The sequence below is a fragment of the Ictidomys tridecemlineatus genome, chromosome X, assembly GCF_052094955.1.
Source record: "Ictidomys tridecemlineatus isolate mIctTri1 chromosome X, mIctTri1.hap1, whole genome shotgun sequence".
NCBI classification, from domain to species: Eukaryota; Metazoa; Chordata; class Mammalia; order Rodentia; family Sciuridae; genus Ictidomys; species Ictidomys tridecemlineatus.
The window spans coordinates 92,938,008-92,961,737 of NC_135493.1; the positions used below are offsets into that span (position 1 = coordinate 92,938,008).

At 37.4% G+C, this 23,730-nt stretch overlaps 2 protein-coding genes across 20 annotated transcripts in view; one reads left to right on the forward strand and one right to left on the reverse strand.

Annotated features, from left to right (window-relative positions):
• Nucleotides 1-23,730, forward strand: part of Cask (calcium/calmodulin dependent serine protein kinase) — a 349,377-nt gene that overhangs the window by 162,937 nt on the left and 162,710 nt on the right. For all 19 annotated transcript variants that reach the window (XM_078034938.1, XM_078034941.1, XM_078034937.1 and 16 more), the window contains exons 4-5: nucleotides 2,555-2,632; nucleotides 8,046-8,118. In XM_078034938.1, coding sequence (XP_077891064.1) covers nucleotides 2,555-2,632; nucleotides 8,046-8,118 — 151 coding nt within the window. The remainder of the gene's footprint in view (nucleotides 1-2,554; nucleotides 2,633-8,045; nucleotides 8,119-23,730) is intronic.
• Nucleotides 15,279-18,127, reverse strand: Gpr82 (G protein-coupled receptor 82). Its single transcript, XM_040275662.2, has 2 exons — nucleotides 18,060-18,127; nucleotides 15,279-17,934 (listed from the first exon to the last, which is right to left on the reverse strand). The coding sequence occupies exon 2, from the start codon at nucleotides 17,899-17,901 to the stop codon at nucleotides 16,891-16,893; it is 1,011 nt and encodes a 336-aa protein (XP_040131596.1). The 5' UTR covers nucleotides 17,902-17,934; nucleotides 18,060-18,127; the 3' UTR covers nucleotides 15,279-16,890.

A 23,730-nucleotide genomic window follows, 5' to 3' on the forward strand; every position in this document is an offset into this window, starting at 1 on the left:
TTCAGAAGTGAAATGATTAGAATGTGAGAGCTATGATCTAATCAGTCCATCCTAGTTTGAATGACTGAGTGGTAATTGTATTCATGTGGGCTGTGGCTGGAGGAGGTGGGTCATTGGGGGCATGCCATGGAAGGATGTATCTTCCCTGTGGCTCCTTCCACCCTCTGTCTCTCTCAACTTCCTGATCCCACCTTGAGTTGAGCAGTATTCCTTCACTGGGCCCTTCCCCCATGATGCACAGCCTCACCTTCAGCCAATAATAATGGACTTCACTCACCATAGACTGAACTTCTGACACCGTTAACCCAAATAAATTTTTCTTCCTCTTAGTAGTTCTCATCAGATATTTTGTTCACAGCAATGAAAGACTATCACATTTATTATGCAATCAATTTGGCTCTCTCCTTTGGCCAACTCCTCTTCTCAGCTGAACAGTGCTTATCTTCACAGTGCACAATTAGAAAGGAAAACACCTAAACAAAACCAATTCCTTCACTATGAGATATTTTTTTCAGTCCTCATAGATCAACTAGCCAGTTTAAACTGCAGCCAGGTTTAAAAATAGGAGTTTTTTTCTCCCACAGTACAAAGAAACAAAAAATATTCAGCCTCTGTGGTAATCAAAGAATTGTAAATTAAAGCAATAACAAATGACTTTTTTTTTCTCCTCTCTGATTGGCAGAGATGAAAAAGAGTAGTCATTATATTGGTAACAAGATAGAGGAAAGGACACATCCACATTTACTAGAAAGAATATGAATTTTTTCTAATTTTAAAATGTTTCTGGTAGTATGTATATGGAAAATGTTATTGTATGTATACTTTAGACCTAGCAACTCCCACACCTAAGAATTTTACTACACAGATAATCAGAGTTGTTCACAAAGGTTCACCCAGGCTTGATTTCTGATGGTAGGAAGCAGATGATACAGTACTTCAGAGTAGACTAGGCCCTCAGATACATTTTGGAGAGAACCCTACTTAACATTGGAAAATGTCCATCAGGTATGAAATGGAAACTAGGTAAAAATTGTGAAACCTGGTATAAATGTGGAAGTATTTTTATTTATATAAAACCACACCAAGATCCAAATGATATAATCAGCTGTTTGTTAAATATCTACTGTGTGCTCAGTCTTCTGGTGGGTATTGGGTAAGGGTGTGTTGAAAGTATAAACCCTACTTGTTGTTTAGAACTTTATACTCTTGTTGAAGTGTTATAGGGTCTGAGATTGTGCGTTTGTTCTTTGTACTCCCAGTAGGTGTAGCTGTAGTCAACCAGAAGAGCACTGGACACAGCTACCAGAGACTTTAATCCTGTCCCTATTGTATCTTTGTCCAATCACAGATCATTTGAGAATGAGAATGATTCTGACCTCATGGGGTAGTTGAAGGGAGGTATGACAGGAAGTGCTCCACATAATAAGTATGTTAGTGACTTTTTTCCCTTCTAGAAGTTTCTATTTCCTCAGTATAATACCTATAGCAGGTATACTGGAGACTGAGCCACTGGATTTGAAAACATTTTGTAAGGCTTAAAGCATGAAAATGGTACCTGTTAATATGTGAATAATTTCATTAATATAAGTAATGACCTAGCAATAATTACATGTGCATATATGCGTATATGTATTTACATTATGTAAATGCCAAATGTTGTGACTATGTGTAGGTTGTTAAAGGAAGACATTAATATAACTGGTGATCATTGAGGGGGCTTCGTAAGAAGTGGGATTGGAATGGAAATTTGAATCGAGGCAGTTATTGATTATGAAGAGCAGTTTATGCAAACATGTATGTCCAAAAAATAAAAGGAAAAAGAAATGATATATTCAAGGAATGCTAAAAAGACCATTCTTGCTAAAGAGGGTGGTTTCTTGAAATGCCATTGGACAGGGTAGATAGAAGAAAGCAGGTGTGGCCAAGACCACAAGAGATCTTACCTATCCTGTGAGAAAGAGAACCATTCTAAGTTTTAGAGCAGATAGTAACACTGTGTCACCATCACATCAATGTATTAGAATAATTTGTAGCAATTAACTTTGGTAACAGAAGTGTAAACAAAAATATAGATCAGCTCATTCTTTTTTCCTTTCACGACACATAGCTCAAATTTCCCATTTGGTGTGGTGATAACTACAATAAAATGTTTTAAATCTTTGTATTCTTGAAGTATTACATTACATGACTAGAAACCGGTAATTTTAGAATTTGACTCAAAATGTGTCCACAGCCTCCAGCATTGCTCCTTTCTGGGACTTCTTATCATGATAAATTAGAGAAAAGAAAATTTATAGTCAGTTTTCCATACCTCGTGATATTGGATACTCCCATTGCCTTACTCTTGCTAAAGGTTACTTTTCCTGCACGTTTTCAATGTTAAGATGGTTATAATATTCTGTATAATTTATGCGCTTTTCATTGAAAGAAAGGAGATTTAAATAACATACAGTCATTAGCAATAAGTCAACAAATAACTTGATGACAGTGTATTCACTTTCAGTGTTGCCTTTTTGGAATTTCTTCTTACATTCCTTTTTACATTTCTCTACAGTATGGATGGAGCTGATCTGTGCTTTGAAATCGTAAAGCGAGCTGATGCTGGTTTTGTATACAGTGAAGCTGTAGCCAGGTATGTATCTGTATCTAACTCCCCAGAGGTGGGCCACGGATGTGGCTCAGATGAGTGGTACAGTACTTGCTTGCCTAGCATGCACAAGGCACTGGGTTCCGTTCCCAGTACTGCAAAAACAATAATAAAATGAGTCTGCAGAAATAAAGTAGAGGAAAGTAATAATGAAGAAACCACCTGCTCTTCTAATGGATGGTGAGTGCACCGCTGCTCCTGGCTGCAAGGATCACAGCTTTTCAATATGCATTAACAGAATCAAATAGTAACTCAAAGTGCAAACTACCAAACAATGAATTGGTCTATTTAAACATGGGTTTAGGGCTGGGGTTGTGTCTCAGTGCTAGAGCACTTGCCTAGCACATGTGAGGCACTGGGTTCGATCCTCAGCACCACATTAAAATAAATAAATAAATAAATAAAACAAAAGTATTGTGTCCAACTACAACTAAAAAAAAAAAATTAAAAAAAAACAGGGTTTACATTTTCACACCAGAATTGCTGTTTTTCCCATTTCTGATGCTTTTATACAAGGAAGGATTTGATAGCCCAGGAACCATGTGTAGAAATGAACTTGGGTTTCTTTGGTTTAATATTTGATCTTTGACAGATGCACCTCATTAGTTCTTCCTTTTGCCTTTAGTGATATTACATTGCTATTGATCAGTTCATCTAAGGAAAAACACAAAGCAGTAAAAAAAAAACAAAAAAAAATCATTTTCTACTGAATATATTTGCTTCAGGCCAGTGTATGGCAACTGTTGTTCTTAAATGGAGTTGTTATAAAGACCCAATGACTCAAGATAAGAAATAAATATGAAAAATCATGGATGCCAAGCAAGTACTGGGCCACTAGCTTATATATTTAAAGCAATACAGCTACCTGCTTTGGATATATTAGATCAGATCATAATTACACTCCAGTGGGTTGCCTGCTTAAAACATGGTGTGGTGCAGTAGTGCATTCCTGTGATTCAGTGGCTGGGAGGCTGAGGCAAGGAGGATCTTGAGTTCAAAGCTAGCCTCAGCAACTCAGTGAGACCCTGTCTCTTAAATGTAAATATATATATGCCGCAGCCCGGCTGGCTGGGCAAAATAACAGGGGGGAGGGTGTACATTGATACAGCAGCTGTTTATTGTAGGACAACAGAGATATTTATACATTTCACACAGCTTATCTTAATTAGTAAAAACTAGATACAGCAGTCAACCAATAAGGAATCTCCACACTTAATGGCTCGCTTTTGTTACTTCTCAAACTACTCCCTCTGGCATTTTGCCAGGCATCATCCAGACTTGTTTACAAACTCTTAACATTCCCCTGGCAAAATGCCAGGTGCCATCCTGACTTGTTTACAGACTCTAACATATATATATATAATTTTAAAAGGGCTGGAGATGTGGCTCAGTGGTTAAACATCCCTGGATTCCATCCCCAGTACTAATCAATCAATCAGTAAAACATGGAGTACAACATCCCAGCATCCCTCCTCAGTCACCAACCATAATATTTTGAAAGGTTCAAACCCACAAACCTATTAGGATTTATTAAAACCTTCTATCATTTGAGAAAGTTATATTAAATGATTACAACTTCCTCCTCCTACCATTCCTTTTATAATTATAGCATCATAGAAGGACATAGCTGGAAACAACTTAGAGATCATCCAAATACAACTTTGAACCCTACATGACTTGACTGTCTTCAAATTCATTGCCCTGAATCATCCTGTCTAGGGAGCAAGGACCCCAGTCTCAGAGATGGAGCAACCATGGCTATAGCATAGAGTAAAGAATATGCTCACTGTAGGAAAGCTGCTTTTCTACACTACTGGGGCTAAAGAGAAACAGCAAATGAAAGTTTATATATCTTAACTATAATTATTTCTTCAGATTCCTGATAACATGTTAAAACCAAAGCTAAATACCCTCTTTTATGTCATGCTCTTTTTAAGTCCCACTTACTATTGTTGGGCTCCTATCACAATTGTAAATTCATATTTTTCCTTGTACCTAAAAATTTTTTAAAAATTTCTCTAATACCAAAAATAGTCAATGCTATCCTGATTTTCTTGTGGCCTAGCTGTAAATCACTTTATATGACAAAATGAAATTATCAGTCTTTTGCATATTAATGCTTATATGTTTGGGTGTTTTTGTTTGTTTGTTTGGTTGGTTTTTTGTTTTGTTTTGTTTTGGTTTTTTTTTTTTTTTTTTTGGTACCAAGGATTGAACTCAGGGGCAGGCACTCCACCACTGAGCCACATCCCCAGCCCTCTTTTGTATTTTATTTAGAGGTAGGGTCTCACTAGTAGCTTAGGGCCTTGCTAAGTTATTGAGGCTGGCTTTGAATTCATGATCCTCTTTCCTCAACCTTCTGAGTCGCTGGAATTACAGGCGTGCACCACAGTGCCTGGCATTTGTGTGTATTTTTAAGTTGAAGTAACTTGCCTTTGCTACTTTTTGCCAGGTGCAATGGCACATGCCTATAATCCCAGCAATTCAGGAGGATGAAGCAGGAGGATCACAAGTTTGAGGCCAGCCTCAGCAACTTAGTGAGACCTTCAAGACTTTAGTGAGACTGCCTCAAAATAAAAAATGAAAAAGCCTAGGGATGTGGCCCAGTGGTAAAGTGCCCCTGGGCTAAGTACCCGCCCCCCAAAATCCTACTTGTCTATATTGCAATTTTCCAAGGGCAGCATAGCATAAAATAAGGAAAGCCAAAAATTCAGAATTGTGATTCTTTTAAAATGTTTTTCCTCAATGGAAGAAGATAATTTTTTTTCTTTTTTGAGCCATGGTAACCAGGATATCTGGCATATATGTTGATAGAGCTGATATTAAACCAGTATTACTTTTACTCTGTTCCCCAGTCATTTTTTCTTACCTTTTCTTAGCTTTCCCTTAACTTCAAGCCTCTCTTTTCCACTGGACTGGGCAGGATGATATCATGCAAAGGTGACATCGTACAATGAAAGAATACTATGGTCTCTCCCAATATTGAGATTTATAGAAAGGGCAGATGTTTATATTTCAAAATGAAAGCCTGGTGACTTTTAAATCCATTTGTATTTGCTGTTAAAATGGTGATTTTATGAAAGGAACTTTCCAGAATGGACCATAAAAGAGTAGCACTGAGACCACTAAGTGACATTGCTCAGGGAGAGATTTGGATACAATTTATTTAAAAAAGCAAGAGAGTATAATTTCTCATTTTTCTGAGTGTACAGGTTGCAGAATCACATTGGTCAGGCAATCACATATATACATATCTGATTCAAATGTATGATATGTCAAGATCATTGTACAGTCATATGTAACCAATTAAAACAAATTTTTTTAAAAAAGCAGGGGAGAGGGCCCAGACAGTATTATTAGGTATGTTCCCTATTGCAGATCATCAATGACCATGTAACAAGGGCACATGGTTCTTCCTTTTGTGTACAGTGTCTGGCCAGATGACTCCTAACCTTCCTTTCTCCCTTCTGTTTCTGAGATTCATTGTTAGGAAATTCAGCTTTTATCAGTATTCTAGTGAGACCAACTGCAAGAAGACTCTGAGACACCAAGTAATGAAATTGCTAATGTTGTTTTTCCCCAACTGGCTGAGTTTCAAGAGGAGCATCAAAGCATGGCATCAAATAAAAATCTGCTCAGCACTTAGTACAGCCCAATTAGTGATTACCTCTGTCCTTTCAGGGGTGATGAGTTGTGGAGTGAGCTAACATATGGAATCAGATTATCAAATCAAACTCTTGCAAATCAGAGAGATCTTTTTACCAAGTACCAAGCTTTACTGAATAATTTCAAGGATACAGGCAATCAAAAGGCTCAGCTGAAGCAGAAAGAGGCCTGGGCTGTCAAGGATAGCTCTCCACATCATTTCTTCCTGCATCAGTAATGCACCCTGGCCCAGAATAGATTAAGTCTCTATCCAAGGTTTGTGGGATTCTACATACACAGAGAAGCATTTCAATTATGAAACATCTCCGTTTTATACCCAAGAGAGATGGATAGCTTATGTGACATTCTCCAGGAAGCCATCTATGCCTCAAAAATCCCAGGTTCTATTTTCTATAGATAATCTTAGCCAGGAACATTCTGTTAAGGACATTTCAGAGATAAGGTGTCTTCTGCATGGCAAATAGCATTAGTCTTTTTTACCCAGAGTTGACAAGGAGAGTAGACTGAGTCACCTCTCCTTTTCTTCCACCACTCCCCACCCCTAATAATGCCTACTTAAATAGACTTGTTTATTTATTAAATAATTATACTTATTTAATAAATACATAAATTCACTTAAATAGATTGCTGGCCAGTTCTTTCCTTGCGTGGAATTACCATCTTTCCTGATCCTTAGGGAAGGTGAACACAAACATATATATTGCTGAGTTTCTCTGTAAAGCAGGGACCATGATGCTTCATTAAACGAAGATTTGGGGAATTTTTTGTTTATATTTTTTTGGGTTTTGGTTTTTGCTTTTTTTTTTATCCAGGGATTGAACCCAGGGCCACTTTACCACTGAACCACATTCCCAGCTCTTTTTTATTTTATATTTTGAGACAGGGTCTCACTAAATTGCTGAAATTAGCTTTGAACTCATAATCCTCCTACCTCACCATGCTTGGTTTAAATGCATTCTCAATTTACAGTATTTTTAACTTAAGATGGGTTTATACAGCTTCAACCCCATCATAAGTCGAAGATCATTTGTACTCTTGGTCACACACTGTTGCTAGTTGACCCTGTTTCCACATTTTAATGACTTTTTTAGAAATGTTAACTCCTTCTTTGTTCTTCACCTGTCCCCAGTGGAGGAATTTCAGCAGACTCCAGCTGCCCATATGAGGGCTGAGACTTCCCAGGACATGGGCCTAGAACTAACCCTGCTTTGTTCAAGAGTGCCCCAACTAAAACCTGATTAGATTACAAAGAGAAATTGTACACATAGGAGGCTCTTCCCTCATTTGTCCTCAGAGGTAAATGGGAACAAGGCAGAATGTCCACTGTGGTGGCAGACAGAAGGCCCCACCCTTTGGTTAGAATCTTCCAGATAGTTTGTGCACGGCTTACTTAATAGCAATCCAGTGTAACTAAATAGAATTGAGTTTTAGAAGTTTTTTCATGTTTTACGTTTTAATCTTCAGTTTGCAGAGCAATTTTACTTATGAACTCTATGAAATTCTCTTGACCTGGCTTAGAAAATATAGAACATGTTATTTCTTCATTAAGCTCATCATTCATGAGTCTGCCCACTTTTTCATTAAGTTCACTTTCTTGTCTACTCACATAAAGATGTCTATAGGCAGCTAAAATAAAGGTGGAAGTTATGAACTAGGGACTCTGTGTATTAAGTTTTAAAAATAAAAAATTTTTACAGCTTTAAATTTCTTTAATTTCTTTTGTTTTCTACAGCCATTACATGAGACAGATACTGGAAGCTCTACGCTACTGTCATGATAATAACATAATTCACAGAGATGTGAAGGTAAGTCATTCTTATCACTAATTTTAATTTTATGAAGAGAAATTGACATAGTAAATGATAATAATCAGAAATTTTTAATACTTTCATAGAGAACATCTTACATGTAATTTTATTTGCAAATAAAAAAGGTATTTAGCTACTTTATATTGAGAAAGTCATTATACTGATTCTTAATAGGAACACCTTATAATTTCAGTTTCCTTCTTTTTATTAAAGATTGCATACAATCTAACATTTCATTATTCCTCTTTTGCCATTGTGTGAGAGAAAGAAATGAAAAATCCAACAAATAGGAAAAATGAAACTCCATCCTATAGTGAGTTAATTGAGGGGAAAATTAGAATTTGGTTAATGTAGTAAAAGTTAACCATACACTTACATTTTCATAATGTTGCAATGTAAAACAGCATTGCATTTTCTTTGCAGGTAGTTTTTAAACATAATGTGAAATCATAATTATAGATGCAATATAGTTTGTACCCTTAGAATATAAGTATGATCATTATTCACTCTTTCTGCCCATTCCATCCTAGTATCAAGTTAATGAGAACTCTCAGTCCCTGGCTCTGTAACATTTTCAACCAAAATATAGAGGCAATCCAGAAAGGACCAGTGAGCCCTTCTCCTGGCCTCCAGCCCCTTCAAGACTGAGATTCAACAGGGAGCCTCTTAGGTCTCTCCAGCTCTACTTTCAGACTCTTGATATTTTGTTGCTGGCCTCTCTCTAACCCCCAGCACCCAGAGACATGGTGCTTCTTCCTTCATACTACTAAAGTCCTGGCTTCTTCAGTGTATTTTAAATGGCTAAAAAAATTAAGTAGAGTTTATTTTAACAGAAATTCTTATAGTTAAAAGCTGAGGTAAAGCATGAGCAATTCCAGAACCAGCTCGTAGAATATTAAAACAGCAAATGAAAATCATTGGAGAATGTACAAAATACATATTAGTGTAAGTTAGTGTATAGTATCTTATTTGTTCTTTTCAAATATAGTGATAGGAAATTGATCCTGTTGTAAGAATGCAATACTGAACAAACCAATGGTTGCCTACCACTTTTATAAAAACAAATTTGTCAGTTATCCACAGAGTAAGGAGTATGGGAAGGTAAAGAGGGAGGGGAGTTATCAAATTTAATAGCATGCTGTGTGATTCTTTTGCATTTAATGAGTATGAGAAGGTACATATAAAGTAAAATATATCTATGTATATTATAAAATATATTCCAAAAAATGATGTAATAGCATTGGGTTAGAACTGTTTCACTCAAGAGGCAATTTCGTTTTGCATGAATTCTGTTCTTGAAAGATAATTGTATCAGCAAGATGTAATAAATCATGATTGACAATGCACGCCACTGGAATACTTTCAATAACATAGTCAGCTTTTGATTAGCCATGATATTTGCTATAATGACAACTCCAAACCAAATAAAATCCAAAAGTAGTTATATTTGACTTCTCCTTCTAATTTATATTCTGACTTATTTATTCAACAAATATTTGAGCGCCTACTTCATGCAGAATATTGTGCTTGGAGACCTAAAAGGATTATGGTCTCGGGAAGGAGATAAGGTAGTGTATCTTTCATCAACTACTGTAGATCAACACATACCAAAATTTAGTGACTTGAAACAACAACTGTCATTATCTACTCATGGTTCTGCAGTTTGGGCAGAGTTCGGTGGGGACAGCTTAGTTCTGTTACCCATTGGCTAAGGCAGCGTGGCTAGTTTCCACACAGGCTTCCCTCAGTTTTCTGGCATCTCAGCTGAGCAGACTAGAACAACGGGGGAGCTAGACAGGCCCTCTTCATTGTCTCTCATTCAGTGAGTTCTCTTACTCTTTCCACATGGCCCCTTCTCCAGCAGGAGAGTGGCTCAGGGCTCCAAAAGAGCAAAAAGGAAAGTTGCCAGGCTTCTTGAAACCTGGATCTGGAATTTGTACTGTGTCACATCCTCTGCATTCAATTAATCCTATCAGTCGTAAAAAAGGTCATCAAGTACCAAATGCAGTAGCACACACATGTAATCCCAGTAACTATGGAGGCTGAGGCAAGAGGATTGCAAGCTTGAGGCCAGCCTCAGCAACTTAGCAAGGCCCAGAGCAACTTGGCAAAACTCTGTCTCAAAACGAAAGAAAGAAAGGACTGGGAATGCAGCTTAGTGGTAGAGCACCCCTGGGTTCAATCCCCCTTCCCCCAAAATGATCATAAGGCTAACCTGGGTTCAAGGGGAGGAAAAATAGATTCATCTTTTTAAAATGTCTTTATTAGTACATTGTAGTGGTACATAATACTTGGATTCTTTTTGACTTAATCATACATGCATGGAATATAATGTGCTCCAGTTCAGTCCCTAGTACTTCCGCTTCTTCTCTCCTCCTCCCTCACTGACCCTCTTCTTCCACTGCTTTCATCTTTTGTTTGGAGTAGTGCGGATATACACAAAAACAGAAGAACTTGTTGGTGGTCATCTTTATAAACAGGAAAACAAATAATTCTTATACAAGGTAGAGGGATTTCATGGAGGAGGTCATGTTGAAGCCTGGTCTTGAGTCATGGGGTTGTTACATGGAGACAAGAGGACATTTCATAGAGAAGGAACAGTGTGTGCAAAGACCTCAGGTTTGCATTGGATTATATTGGATTAGTTTATTATTTCTAAAGTACATGCCAAATAATTTTTAGGAAATACCCAGAATCCTGCTGAGGAAGGAAAAAGAAGTCATTCTCAAACTGCAAATTAATAAGAAACACCTTTTTTTAAGTCAGCAGGGAGACTCAACACAGAGTGCATATTAATGTTGATATTCTTGATATTTCAGTACCTGGAATCTATACATTTTGCATAGGTAAATGGAATACTCACAATTTACTTAATCAGCAATGTTGAATTTTGGTGTATTTTCTTAAGACATTCATCTAAAAGATATTTACTGACAGCCTGCTGTGTGGCAGGTACTGTCCTAGGAGTTGGAAATTAATCAATGAACAAAGCAGACAAAAATCACTGCCCTTCTGGAACTGACATTCTAGTTCAGAAGAGACAATAATCACTGTTTGTTTGTTTGGGGTTTTGCAGTGCTGGGGATCAAGTCTGGGGCCTCACATGTGCTAAACAAGGCCTCTACCCTGGAGCTACACTCCCAGCCCAAGACAACAATCAATAAGCACAAATAAGGAAACTATAGGGTAGGCTAGAATATGAAAAGGACTCAGGGAAACAAAAAGAGGGGCCACAAGGCCAGGGAGTGTTAGAATAGGGACAATATGCCATCTGAGCAAGGACTTGAAGGAGGCAAGGGAGGGACTGAGCTGATATCTAAGACAAGAATGTTCTAGGTAAGGATACAGCCAGTGCAAAGGTGCCAAGACACGAACTCAAGTAACCCAGCAGAGGAACAGCAAGGAGCAGGTATAGCTGGGGCAAAATGAACAAAGGGGAGAGTAAAGAGACAGGCCACAAACCTCCCCCTCCACCCTGCATCCCTCCCCAAGCCAACTTAGACCAGAGAGGCAGCAGTGGAAGTGGTTTAAACAAAAAAAAGCAATTATATTCCAGATATATCTCAAAAATTGTGTCAACAGGATTTACTAATATGACTTGGGTAATTTAGGTAAACTTAGTTTGATTGAGGACCTGGTTATGGAGGCATTCCCACATAGTGGTCATTGTAAACCTTTCCTAACAATGCATTTCTCTTTCCCATGCTCATAATTCTTACCATAAGAGTTAAAAGCATGCAGTTTCTCAAAGGTACCACCATTATATTGATTAATAGTACTTTTTTCTTTACTTGGGCATTTCTTTTTGAAATCATCATACTTGAGTCTAAAAAGGATTGTTAGATTTGAGTGTACAAAAAAATTAAAAAAAAAAAAAAGATTTGAGTGTACAGACCAGGTGACCTGTAATGGAACCTGCTTGCTTGGAGAAGCAATTTCACATGAAATTGCATTAAAAATAATGATAAGCCAGGTATGGTGGTGTATGCCTTTATATTCCAGAGACTCCGGAGGCTGAGGCAAGAGAATCACAAGTTCAAGGATAGACTAAGCTACTCAGTGAAATCCTGTCTCAAAATAAATTTTTAAAAAAATTAAGAGGGCTGTGGATGTGGTTCCATGGTAAAGCTCCCCTGGGTTCAATCTCCAGTACCACATACAACAAAAAGTAATGGTACAATTCTTTGAAATTCAGGGAGGCATGTCATCATAACACAAGTTCTCCCAACAGCCACACTAGTGACATTTGGGACCAGACACTTATAGTGAAAGGTTATCCTTGTAGCAAAACTTCTCAGCATCCAAGCCAATAGCATCTTCTCTCAGTTGTGACAACTGAATAAGTCTTCAGACCATGCCAAATGTTCTCTGGGGCACAAAATTGCCCCTGGTTAAGACCCATTGTCATAATATTTCTCAGACACTAATTAAGGCATGCATGCAAATTTCCATTTTTTTCTGTCATCTTCTTCCCTTAATTCTTTTTTTTTCTTGTGAAAGGATGAGAAAATTTCCATTATGTTTTTATTTTCTTCCTCTCATCCCTAAATTAAAAGAACTTTGGAGAAAATTTGCACAGTCGTCCAACTAAATGCATCTGCTGGCTCCTTGCCTGCCTTTGCTGGCTCTGCTAAGCACACAGTTTGTGGAATTCTCTGGGCTCTCCTAACTCTTGCAGGCAGCCCCTCAAGGCACCACCTGGATGTGCAGAACTTCAGCATTCCGTAAGCCTTTCTGTCACTCTGACCTACTCAGGTACAGTTTTAATAACTGAAGTTGAAGTGAAGCAGCTCCTCTGGGAGCACAACTGCTTGCTACACTGCTTTCTATTTTGAATGGGGCCTATGCCCAGAAGGTTTAGGTGCTCAGTTTTTAGTTTCAGAACTGTGGAAGCACTAGCCAGAGGCCTCCCGCCCAATTGTTTCTGGGTATGCTTCCTATAAATGGTTTTCCTCACAACATGTGTCAACACGCCTGGCTGCCCTTTGCTCCCCTTCTGGTCTCAGTTCTCCTTTCACCTTCTGATGGCCTGACTTATAAATGCCTGTTCATCATATAACACTGCTTGCCACAGCATTGTGGATTTCTTAAAGTAGTCCTTCCTCTTGCCTTTGGTTGCTGACATTTCGTTGATATCTGTGACCATGACTCCCCAAAGTCCTTCATATTATTATAAAATAAATTTTTCTCATTATAACCCAAACTTAATATTCCTTATGATAAGCAGCACACTGTTGGGGCTGGGGAAATAGCTCAGTTGGTAGAGTGCTTGCCTTGCATGCACAAGGCCCTGGGTTTGAAAACAAAAGCACACTGTTAATTCTCAGGCATTGCTTCTGTAAGATTGTTGAATATGATGTGCACTTTCGGTTTGAATACAGTTTTAATATTTATCTTGCATCTCTAACTCCTATGTATGCTTTTTATCCTCCCATCTACCCTTCTAAATACCAAAACTCCTTGATTTATGGGGGGAAAGGGATAAATGTTTTTCTTGTTAGAAATGGCTCCTTTCACTGCTTCTCTTCTGAACCATGGGTGGTGTCATGTGGCCAAAGAGGTTTTTCTGCCAGGTGTAAAACCTTTCTAGCTATAGGAACTCTCTCCAATGATATCAATTCCATTGGAATTTGGGGACCATCAGAGGAAGGTCCCAAGCATTACGCTGCATAATTGAAATGCTTAACAAATTACCAATGTTCCTTTTGTGTTCCTTTTATGATTTGCCAGCAAGCTTGTCTTTCCCTGGTCTTCACATGTTTACTTATAACAGCTTCCACCGGACCATCTTCCTCTTCCACCCACAGAGGACAAACTCACTTCCAGGTTGGGTAGTCATCCTGAATTTTGTTTATATAGTCTTAATGGTTTGTGTTCCTGATTAATAGTTTGAAATCTGCTTTAATGAGAGTATGTATATAGGAAGAATGAAAAGGGAAATAAACATGTCATGTCTGTTTCCTACTTAAAAGAAAATCCTGTTGACCTGTAAGTCAAAATTCAGGATTTCTGAAATCCCAAATTTTGGTTGACTACAACTCACAAATAAGTTAAAAATATCATTTTTCTGAAATCCAAACTTTAAAATTGGAGTAAATTTAGAAAAGGATTTTTTATGACATTAAATAGCCAATTTTTCAATTCCATTTAAACAACAACAAAAAAAAACTCAACGTGGTTTACAATCTGCTGTTTAGGGAAGCATCTGTGGTATAAAGATAAACATGATCATAAAAACTTCAAAATAAAAAATGATTATAATATGTAAGCTCAGTATATAGTTCAATACATGGCATTTTCTATCAGAATGAATAATTTGAAATACTAAGTGAATCCCACCATTGTGTACATCCACAATGCAGTCCTAATTAGAATAAGATAGCTCATGGAATCTGTCATGTATAACTAAAAAGGACCAATGAAAAGAATAAGTAACTCAGAGAAATTGTGCACACCGTTTTTGCTGCCTTTTTAAATGTAGGAAACTGGGTTTTTTTTGTTTTTTTTTAACTTTCTTCTAGTTGTAGATGGACAGAATGCCTTTGTTTTTTATGTAGTGCTGAGGATCAAACCCAGTGCCTCACGTGTGCTCAGCAAGCCCTCTACCACTGAGCTACAGCCCCAGCCCAGGAAACTCTACTTTGATAACATCTTTTATTATAAAGTGATTTTTTAAAATTATTTTTAGAAACTACGTATTTTTTAAACTCCTAAGTACAATGAAATTTAATATAGTATAGTGTCAGATGAAAATTACTAATCATCTCAGTTCCTCTTATTGCTTATTATAACTGTGGAAAAATCTGGGCATCTCAGGAACTTTTGTGGTGGTCTTTGAGTTATTCTGATTCACATGTCTAGAAAGTCACTAGAATGGACACCTCCATTTACAGCCAGCATACACTTAGGATTTCCAGGTCTTCTCTGTCTCTGAAAATTACTGAACCAGAAATCCGATGGCTACTATAAAAGACTAGATACATTCTGTTAAATACTGAAAGCTGGAATGTGTTCAGACTTTTCTCTGAACATTTTAATCTCTCAGTTAAACACTGAAATAAAAAGGAAAACAAATATTTACTTTTTTAGTATTGGTTTTTAATGAAAATCACACAAAAGTGTCAGAACCACCTCTAATGATTTTAAACATGGCTCTTAGAGAATCTATACAGTGAATTGTTTCTACAGTTGTAATTCAGGAACAAAACACAACATGAAATTAAAGACTTGGAAGTATCATGTGAACTTACTTTAAACTTCTCCTTGATCACTGAAGGAATTACCATGTGGAGAAAAAAGTTAATCTTGAAGCAGTTTCTAACAAAGTAGTAAGTTACAGTTAATGGGTGAATTTGTTCAACTGTTTTCGTTTGCTTCTTATCAGAAAAAGAGAATGCAAGTACAGTGGGAGGATAAATAGAAAACTGATTATAACTCCAAAGATGCTTTTAATCCAAACACATTTACTTTTTTTAAAATTATAATGTATATGATAACAGAATGCAGTCACCATCATTTGTCTTACTGACTAGATTTACATGGAAGAAAGAAATGACCATTAAGAAATGCTTACTCAAATCAGGGCTTACTTAACTATGCACTTCAGTTTTTTCATCAGCAAGTAAATTGGCATACTTTATGGTTGTGATGATTAAAATAATACGTTAAGCATGTAAGCAAAGTACCTGGCACATAGCAAGTGCCAAGCAACATTATCTGATTTAAAATACTACCTATGAATAAGGTAGTATTTTTCTGATCTACAAATGAAGAAATTAACATGTAAAAAGGGTAAGTAATTTGCTTAAGATTGTCCAGCTAAATAAGATATGGAACCAGGATTGAACCCAGGGAGTCTGAATTAGGGACCAATCTTTTTAACTGCTTTATCATACATTCACTTTACAAAATTAATTGAACATATCTACGTGCCAGGTACTTTTTTTAAAGAGAGAGAGAATCTATGTGGTGCTGAGAATTGCACCCAGGTCGCACCCGGGTCACACCCGTGCTAGGCAAGCACTCTACTGATGAGCCACAATCCCAGTCCAATCATTAGTAACATTTTTATATTAGATATAGAGGAAAATACACAAGTGACGAAAATGGGCATATGACATTATTTTAGCTTTTTATTTTGACAAAGCCTAATCCAAATATTTAAGCATATTTGTAATATCTGCTCAATGAATATTGCCTCTCCCAGTAATATGAGTCAAATAATTTCAAATAAAAAGTGTTTATAAAACCTTGGATTTTTATACTATATTATTCATGCACTTTGATAGGACTTAAGTGAGGACATTTCTTATTTGATTTTTTTTTCTTGTACTCATTCCTAAAGTTTTTTATGTTACCAACAAACAAATGCTAACCTTTGCATTCTAAGGTGGACTCCTGTATTCTTCATATAAAGCAGACATCCATAAACCATTTGCTTCTTTATCCTACAGTCATGAAATACTGTGTTCTGAACAGAAGATCCACAATAGAGGTCAAACAGAAAATGGTTGGTTGGTTGGTTTTATATACAGTGGTATCCTTTCAGTGTGTTTGACTTTCACCTCTTAAAATCTCTGCCATCTCAACTTTCAGCATAAATAGTACTTGAAATCGAGTTTTATGGATATATTTACTTATTTTTAAAAAACAGAGAGGCTTTCTTGGTGCCTGCCATCAACCAAGCTATGACATGTTAATCATTTAGGTTAGTGTCCCTAACAGAGTCACATGAATACTTCCTGTTTCATGGCATTTTCCATCCAGAAGTCAACCATATGGTTGTATATGCGGTGAATTCGATTTTGTAAAGAGATTATATAGTATCTTCTTGAATGTTTTATCTAATAGAAGAAATATAATGGGGTCTGTACTACTTCTGGCTGAAGCAAGACAAGTGAGGACGTTTTTTATTTCTATTAAATAATTCAATTGCTGGCAGTCCCCTTTCTGGTGCAGAACAAAAAAAATGGGTTTAAAAATACTATATGGAAGAAAGCAAATTATGAGTAGAATCTGGATAACCAAAAGATGTCTTTTCACAGAACTGTAAGTCAGATCTTTCTCCACAATGGATGTACAGGTCCTTACTTTTCTCAGATGATTGACAAAAGAGTAGTATGACGTGAGTACTACTAAAAAGGAAAATCCAATAAACGTGGTTCCAATAAGGCCTGCAATCTGAGAGATCATGGCTCCTAGTTCCATCTGTGGATTGTAGCACAGGCTCTCTCCTCCTTCCGTAGCCTCCACAACTGAATAGTATATGATAACGGGAATTATTATGCCCAGGACAACTCCCCATATATAAATGCACAGTTTTCTGGCAAAGTTGGGCTGACGAAATTTTTTCAATAAATGGCCATAAAATATTTTCTCATAACAGGATGTAGGTCCTTGCATGGAATCCTTTTTTATTAAGGTAGCATAGCGGCTTATGGCAATCCAACATAAAATTAAGAGGCTGACAAACATACTCACATGCATGGACAGCGTTCCCAGAAAGTTGACCACTATGCATTGTGCAGAGTGATATTCCCATTGGTAACCTTTCAGGAAATAGATACCCATGAAAGGCATGGCACCACACACAAGTAAGTTTGCAGTCACGAGATGTGCCAGGTAGATGTGCGTTGATGTTTTCTTGCCTATTTTTGTTAAAAACACCCACTGAGAAAGTGAGTTTCCAAAGAGACCAACAATACAAAGCAAGGTATAAGTGATTGGCAAAGCCGTGGAAGAGATCATAGATGGTTGAATGCATGTTGAATTGTTCCTCATTTATATCAGATTTTTTGGAATTTGTCACAGGAGCTAGAACAGAATTGCAGATATTTAATATTCAAATTATGGATAGAATGTAAGCCAGATCATAAAAAAAGCAATAGTTACAAAATATATTGGATGGAAAAAGAACGTGCAGATGGCTTGCTTCTTACCTTTTCTAATCACAATTGTCCAGTTGAAATACAAATGGAGTGTTCTTATTATGATGGATAGTGCTTTTGTCTAAAAAAACAAAATTTGATGCAAGGATATAAATGCCTGAGATTTATCACCTGACTTTGACAGAATTTACAGTTCTTAGATCATAAAGCAATGTATAAGTAAGTGATGACACATTTTGCCTAGAAATGTAATTTTAAAAAAATTAAGGTAAATGCAACAATACATGCTGGTCAAAGGAAGGTATTACCAAAGTATTTTGTTCCACATTTAAGAAGAGATAAGCTGGGCTCAGCAGTGCACAGTTTGTAATCCCAGTGACTGGGGAGGCCAAGGCAGGAGGATCACAAGTCTAAGGCCAGCCTCTGCAATTTATGAGAGACCATCTCAGAAAAGGCCTGAGGGTGTAGCTCAGTGGTAAACGCCCCTGAGTTCAATCCCTAGTACCAAAAAGATAAGACTGTTTTTTTAAAATATATTAGTTACATGCAAATAGTTTTCCTGGCTAGGTTAAAGCACTTCTCTATAATCCAGTACTATAAAGAGACCCTTTTCACAGTTCAGAAGTAAATTCAATTCCTCATCAACAAAAACTAAGAACCTGAATTTTAAAAAGAAAATCATAGCGACCAAGGATAGACTCCAAAATCCGAGGATCATTGCCCAAGGGCATCAGTAATTTCTCATTTCAACTAGTTAATGCTAAACTGCCATACTTCAGTAAGAAATTGACTTTAAAATTATGTCAGAATTGTAGTTGCTGTGCTTGTTGACTAGAGTGCCCTCATGTGTCCTCATGTGTAAATTAGTATCTGGGTTCTTCAGAGTTTTAAATTTGTTTGGAGGATATGCTGTTCTAATCACAGGATAAACGCAGGTAGTTTTTTGCTTTTGGAAGTGTTATTTTTAATCTTTCTTGCAGAGTACACATGAAGTGCTAAAGAGTGACAAGCCCATTTTCATTCTTACTTTTCTCCTTATTTCCTTATTTTCTTTAGGCAATAATAACAAAGACAAGTTACTGGATTCTGGCCAAATAAAAATCATGATCTCTGTTTAGAATGTGCCACATTTCTCTGTTTTTCACCATTGCTTTTGGGGCACCACATTCTCTTTCACAGTCTACAGCAGGGTTTCTCAATTTTTTAAAAAACAAAACAAAAACATTGCGTTCTATTTTGATAAGCATGAAAATTTTACCATACACCAGTCTCAGCCCTCAGCCCCTCAGGGCTTTTTTAGTCTGTACCCCTCTTCAGATCATGGTTTTATTAATTTTCTGCATCTTTAAAATTATGCTTTAAAATTATGTCAATTTTTACAAAACTAGGCATTTTTTCCAAATATGATATCATAATTTCAAAATGACTTTTTAAGCCACACAATCCGCACTCAAAGACAAAAATTTAAGAGCTGTGCAGAGTAGGTTCAAACACTGAGACCCTTAATTAATGCCTACCTACCACTGTTTTCATCATTTAATTTATTTTGTTGTGTTTTTTATTTAGAAAACAGTCCATATGCTTCAGAATGAGTTTGTATCTGGAGAATTGCAGTGTAGATGCAGTTATATAAAACCTAATCTGTAACTTCACTGATTTAAAAATCAGTCAAATAGAGAATGAAGTGAGCCAGTTTATTTCTTAAGAAAAATTTATCTGCTCAAAGTAGATTTTGATTTTCCATAAGGAATGGAGCTTCCTTTCATGATGATATTAAAGAAAAACACCAGCCCCTGCCTTGTGTGGATAATACAAAACATACTAAAAACAGCAAAAGCAAAGGTGCCTCACTATGAATATCAATAGCAAATGCTCCTGAACAAAAGGAAGGTAAAAGACTCTGGCAGAAGCTAGCTTCATAGGACAGATGATGCGAGTCTCTGCAGGAACCTCAAGGTAGCAAAGGATAATTAGTTCACAATGTTTAGTTCACAAATTTGTGTCTCCTGTGTACCTGTCCTTTAAAATTGATTTTTAAAGCTACTAGCTAAATTGTTTTCAAATTTTGGGAAATACTATTACATTTAAATAGAGTCAAAATGACATGTTACAGATACAGAATTGCTTTCCTGAAAATGTCAAGTCGGCATTTGCCTCAGTCGAATGCCTGTTACTCGTGTAGACATTGTGTCTACTGATTTGACAAATGAAAAAAGTAAGTTCTACAATTCATTACTAATATTTATCTACATAAATACACTCATTACCTTTCCTAATGATAAGTTTTTCAAAGTGTAAACAGTTTATACCTGTTAGAGTTCTTATAAAACAAATTTATAAGCTATAATTAATAAATAATTACCCTTACCTGTCTGTTTATGCCAATTAAGGTTATATGGTTCAAGGTCGTGATGCAAATTTCAGACTTACAACTCTCTGATCTTCACGCTTCCAGTATCCTTAGTCAATGTAAATAGATTCTTGCTTGACACCAGCTACAGTGGGGGGAAAAAGGAAATTAAACTGAGCATTGAAGAAATTCAATAGTTACGGTAAATGTAGCAGCCACCTCCTCAAAAAAAGCCCTCATTTCTCTATTTCTGTAGTGAGAGGAAGTTGATGTGCAATATATATATATGTAGATATATTACTTCCTTATGATTATTTCATGAACTACTTACACCTCAGCTTTATGAAGCATGATTGGCTGCAGTTAAGTTCAAAGGTGTAATTCCCCATAGCTACTTAATTTTATGTGACACAGTGATAGAGGGAACCCAATAAAATATTAGTACAAATGTGTTCATAAACTTATCTGTAATATCCCTTCTGGGTGGCTTATTTGCTGTACTGAGAATAGAGGCAAACACACTCCAAGTTTTCTTAAGAGGAGCTTGCCAGAATCAAGCATCATAGAACTGAGCTAGAATTTTATAACCATGTCTGAGTTGAAATCTTTCGTTTTAAGGTTGAAGAAGCTGAGGCGCAGAGAGGCTCCCTGTCAGTACAGACTGCACCTTGGGCTTTGGGTTCAGTATGTTATTTGGAGCATTTGCAATGAATTTGGAGAATCCTGCGAAGTGGCAAGTGGGCCTCAGATCAAATGAATAGTTACAACATAAAGAATTATGAGACCAATTTTATATATGATATTTTTAGTCAGTCGGTGAACTACTAACCAAATGAAAGCCTAGCGTGTACAGCTGGGGAGTCAGACTTGCCTCAAGCACTATCTTCCTATGGTAGTTAAACCAGTGGGAGTCTGAAAAGGAGAACAGAGAACAGAAATCTAATTTTATCAAGTCTGAACACTTTAGTTATTAGTAAATCATTTAAAATTAATAGAAGCACTCTGCCACTTCTCATAACCCCCAACACTTAAACCTTATTTCATGTCTATTGCATAAATTCCCTCTGATGTTTGCTAATATTTTTTTCTAAAGCAAAAGTGAAAACTCTCTGAAGTTTCGGGAGTCTGTCCTGATGCTGGGCATCTTTGCAATGCTTGCCATCATTTAATTAAGAGTAGTTAGGCGGGCGCGGTGGCACAGGCCTGTAATCCTAGCAGCTTGGGAGGTGGAAGCAGGAGGATTGAGAGTTCAAAGCCAGCCTCAGCAACTCTGTGAAACCCTGTCTCTAAATAAAATACCAAAAAAAAAAAAAATAGGGCTGGGGATGTCGTTCAGTGGTTGAGTGTCCCAGGGTTCCATCCTGGTACAAAAAAAAAAAAAAAAAGTAGTGATTCATCCAGGGTACATGGCTATTGACTGCAGAAATTTGGTTTCTAGAATTCCCATAATTTTTACTTCAGCAATTTCTCATGTTCCTGGAAGGAATCACTTAGAGCAAAAGCTGGTGTTGCTAAGGGTGTAGCTCAATGGTAGAGCTGTGTGCCTGGGTTCAATTCCTAACACCATCAAAGTTAAAAAAAAAATGCAGCTTGAAGTAATTTAGAAAAGAATGGAAATGGAATGTAGTTTCTCAGTGATTAATAAAAGATCGTTTTAATATTTCCAGTTGGAGCTTAAGAATCTTTGGCAGGGGGCCAGGGTGCCCTTGTTTCTTCCTCCATTGTCCCAAAAACTCAGTGTATGATACACAACCACGGGCTCCTTCCGTCATTCAAGCCAAAAACCTAGGGCTCTTCCTGGATTCCTCTCCTTCCCTCCCGCCTCATATCCACTCACCAGCTACAGTCTCAAGAGAAGAAATGTCTCCAGAGAAGAGATGTCTCCAGAGAAGGGTCCCAAGGCTTCCCAGTGGAGAGAGGGAACTCAACTCAGTAGCAGCGGGGTTCTTCAGCAGGAGCCAGATAAAGGCCGAGACAGAGTTTATTTAGGAAGGTAGATAACGCATTCAAGAATATGAGCTGTCTCCAGAGGAGCAGCCAGGATTTGGGCTTGGGGGAGGGGGTGGGGTCCAATATTTATGGAAGGGCATATCAGGGGCCATACAGGAGGTGGATCCAGGATGGAGCCGCCAGTTTTCCTGCACTTGGTATTTCTCCCTCATTTCACAAGTGCATAGGCCTGGGGCCTGTTGTTCAAGATTTACATCTCAAGATTTACATCTCAATGGCTTCCGGGTGTTTCCTTTAAGATTCAGGGCTTCTCTTTATCCTAAATTCACATCTCACTGCTACTAGAGCCTCTTTCACATCACCACCATAAAGTGTCATATTTCAGAAGAGCTTTCTAGGAGCCAGACTTCCTGCTATTTGCTTTATCTGCAATTCTTATTTAGTCTTGAGAAACACCCGGAGAAACAAACATCTCCGAAGTCAACACTTGTCACTTTTGCAATGTTCTGTTAGTCACCCAGAGCCAGACCTGATTCGTTGCAGGAAGAGTAAATATCAGTAGATAATGATCATGTTAAGATGATCATCTTAACATCTACCACAGATGTGAGCAGTCATTGAACCAAAGTCAGAACTGTTGGCAGATCGTTTATTGAACTAAAGCACCTGAATAGGTATAAGTTTTGCCAGTTCTTGTTACCATACCCAGGTCTGTCAGTTCATTGTCTATAGACTTGGGAGGTGGGAGTTGGTGGAAAGGAAATCGGTTTTATTGAAGCCAGCCCTGATGGGGTTACCTTGCTGAAAGCTCCATCTAGGGTACATAAAAGGGCTTTTGTAAGGAGGGAATGCAAATGTAGTGGGACAATGGGCAGGTAGGCTTTTACAAAGCAGGCAGGTGGAGGTGGGGTGGCTGAGCTTGTGTCTTCTTGGGCTTGTGTCTCCTTCCCTCACTCCCTCTGACTGGAATGTCACAATAGACCTTGACCTCCTGGGGCTAGTTACAAACATATTACTTTTTTCAAGTTTAACATCACAACAATTTATGTTTTGTGTTAGTTGATGCATAGAATCAAAGAATCAGGAAGGGTGTTCCTCATTCACTGAAGATCACCAAATATTTTGGGTTTTGTAAATCTCAAGAAAGGTTAAGTAGCAGTTAACATCTCAATGATTTAACTGCTGCTTTTCTTTCCAATTTAGAATGCCAGACAAAGGGAATAAGGAAGGGGCAGGGATGGAGTGGGGGGAGGGAATGACTCTGCCAAGGACAGCTCCCAAGAGCTGTTACCTCCTTAAGAATCTTGATTTTTAGTGCTCTCTATTTTTCTTAAACAGTGCAATTCACTCAACAAATATTCATCAGTGTTTCTTCTGTGTTCTCAATGGCATGTGGAGGTCACAGAAAGCAGTCTGTTCGCC

Coding starts and splice junctions, on each gene's coding strand:
- Gpr82 (XM_040275662.2), bottom strand. CDS start 17,901: ATGAGGAACAATTCAACATGCATTCAACCATCTATGATCTCTTCCACG.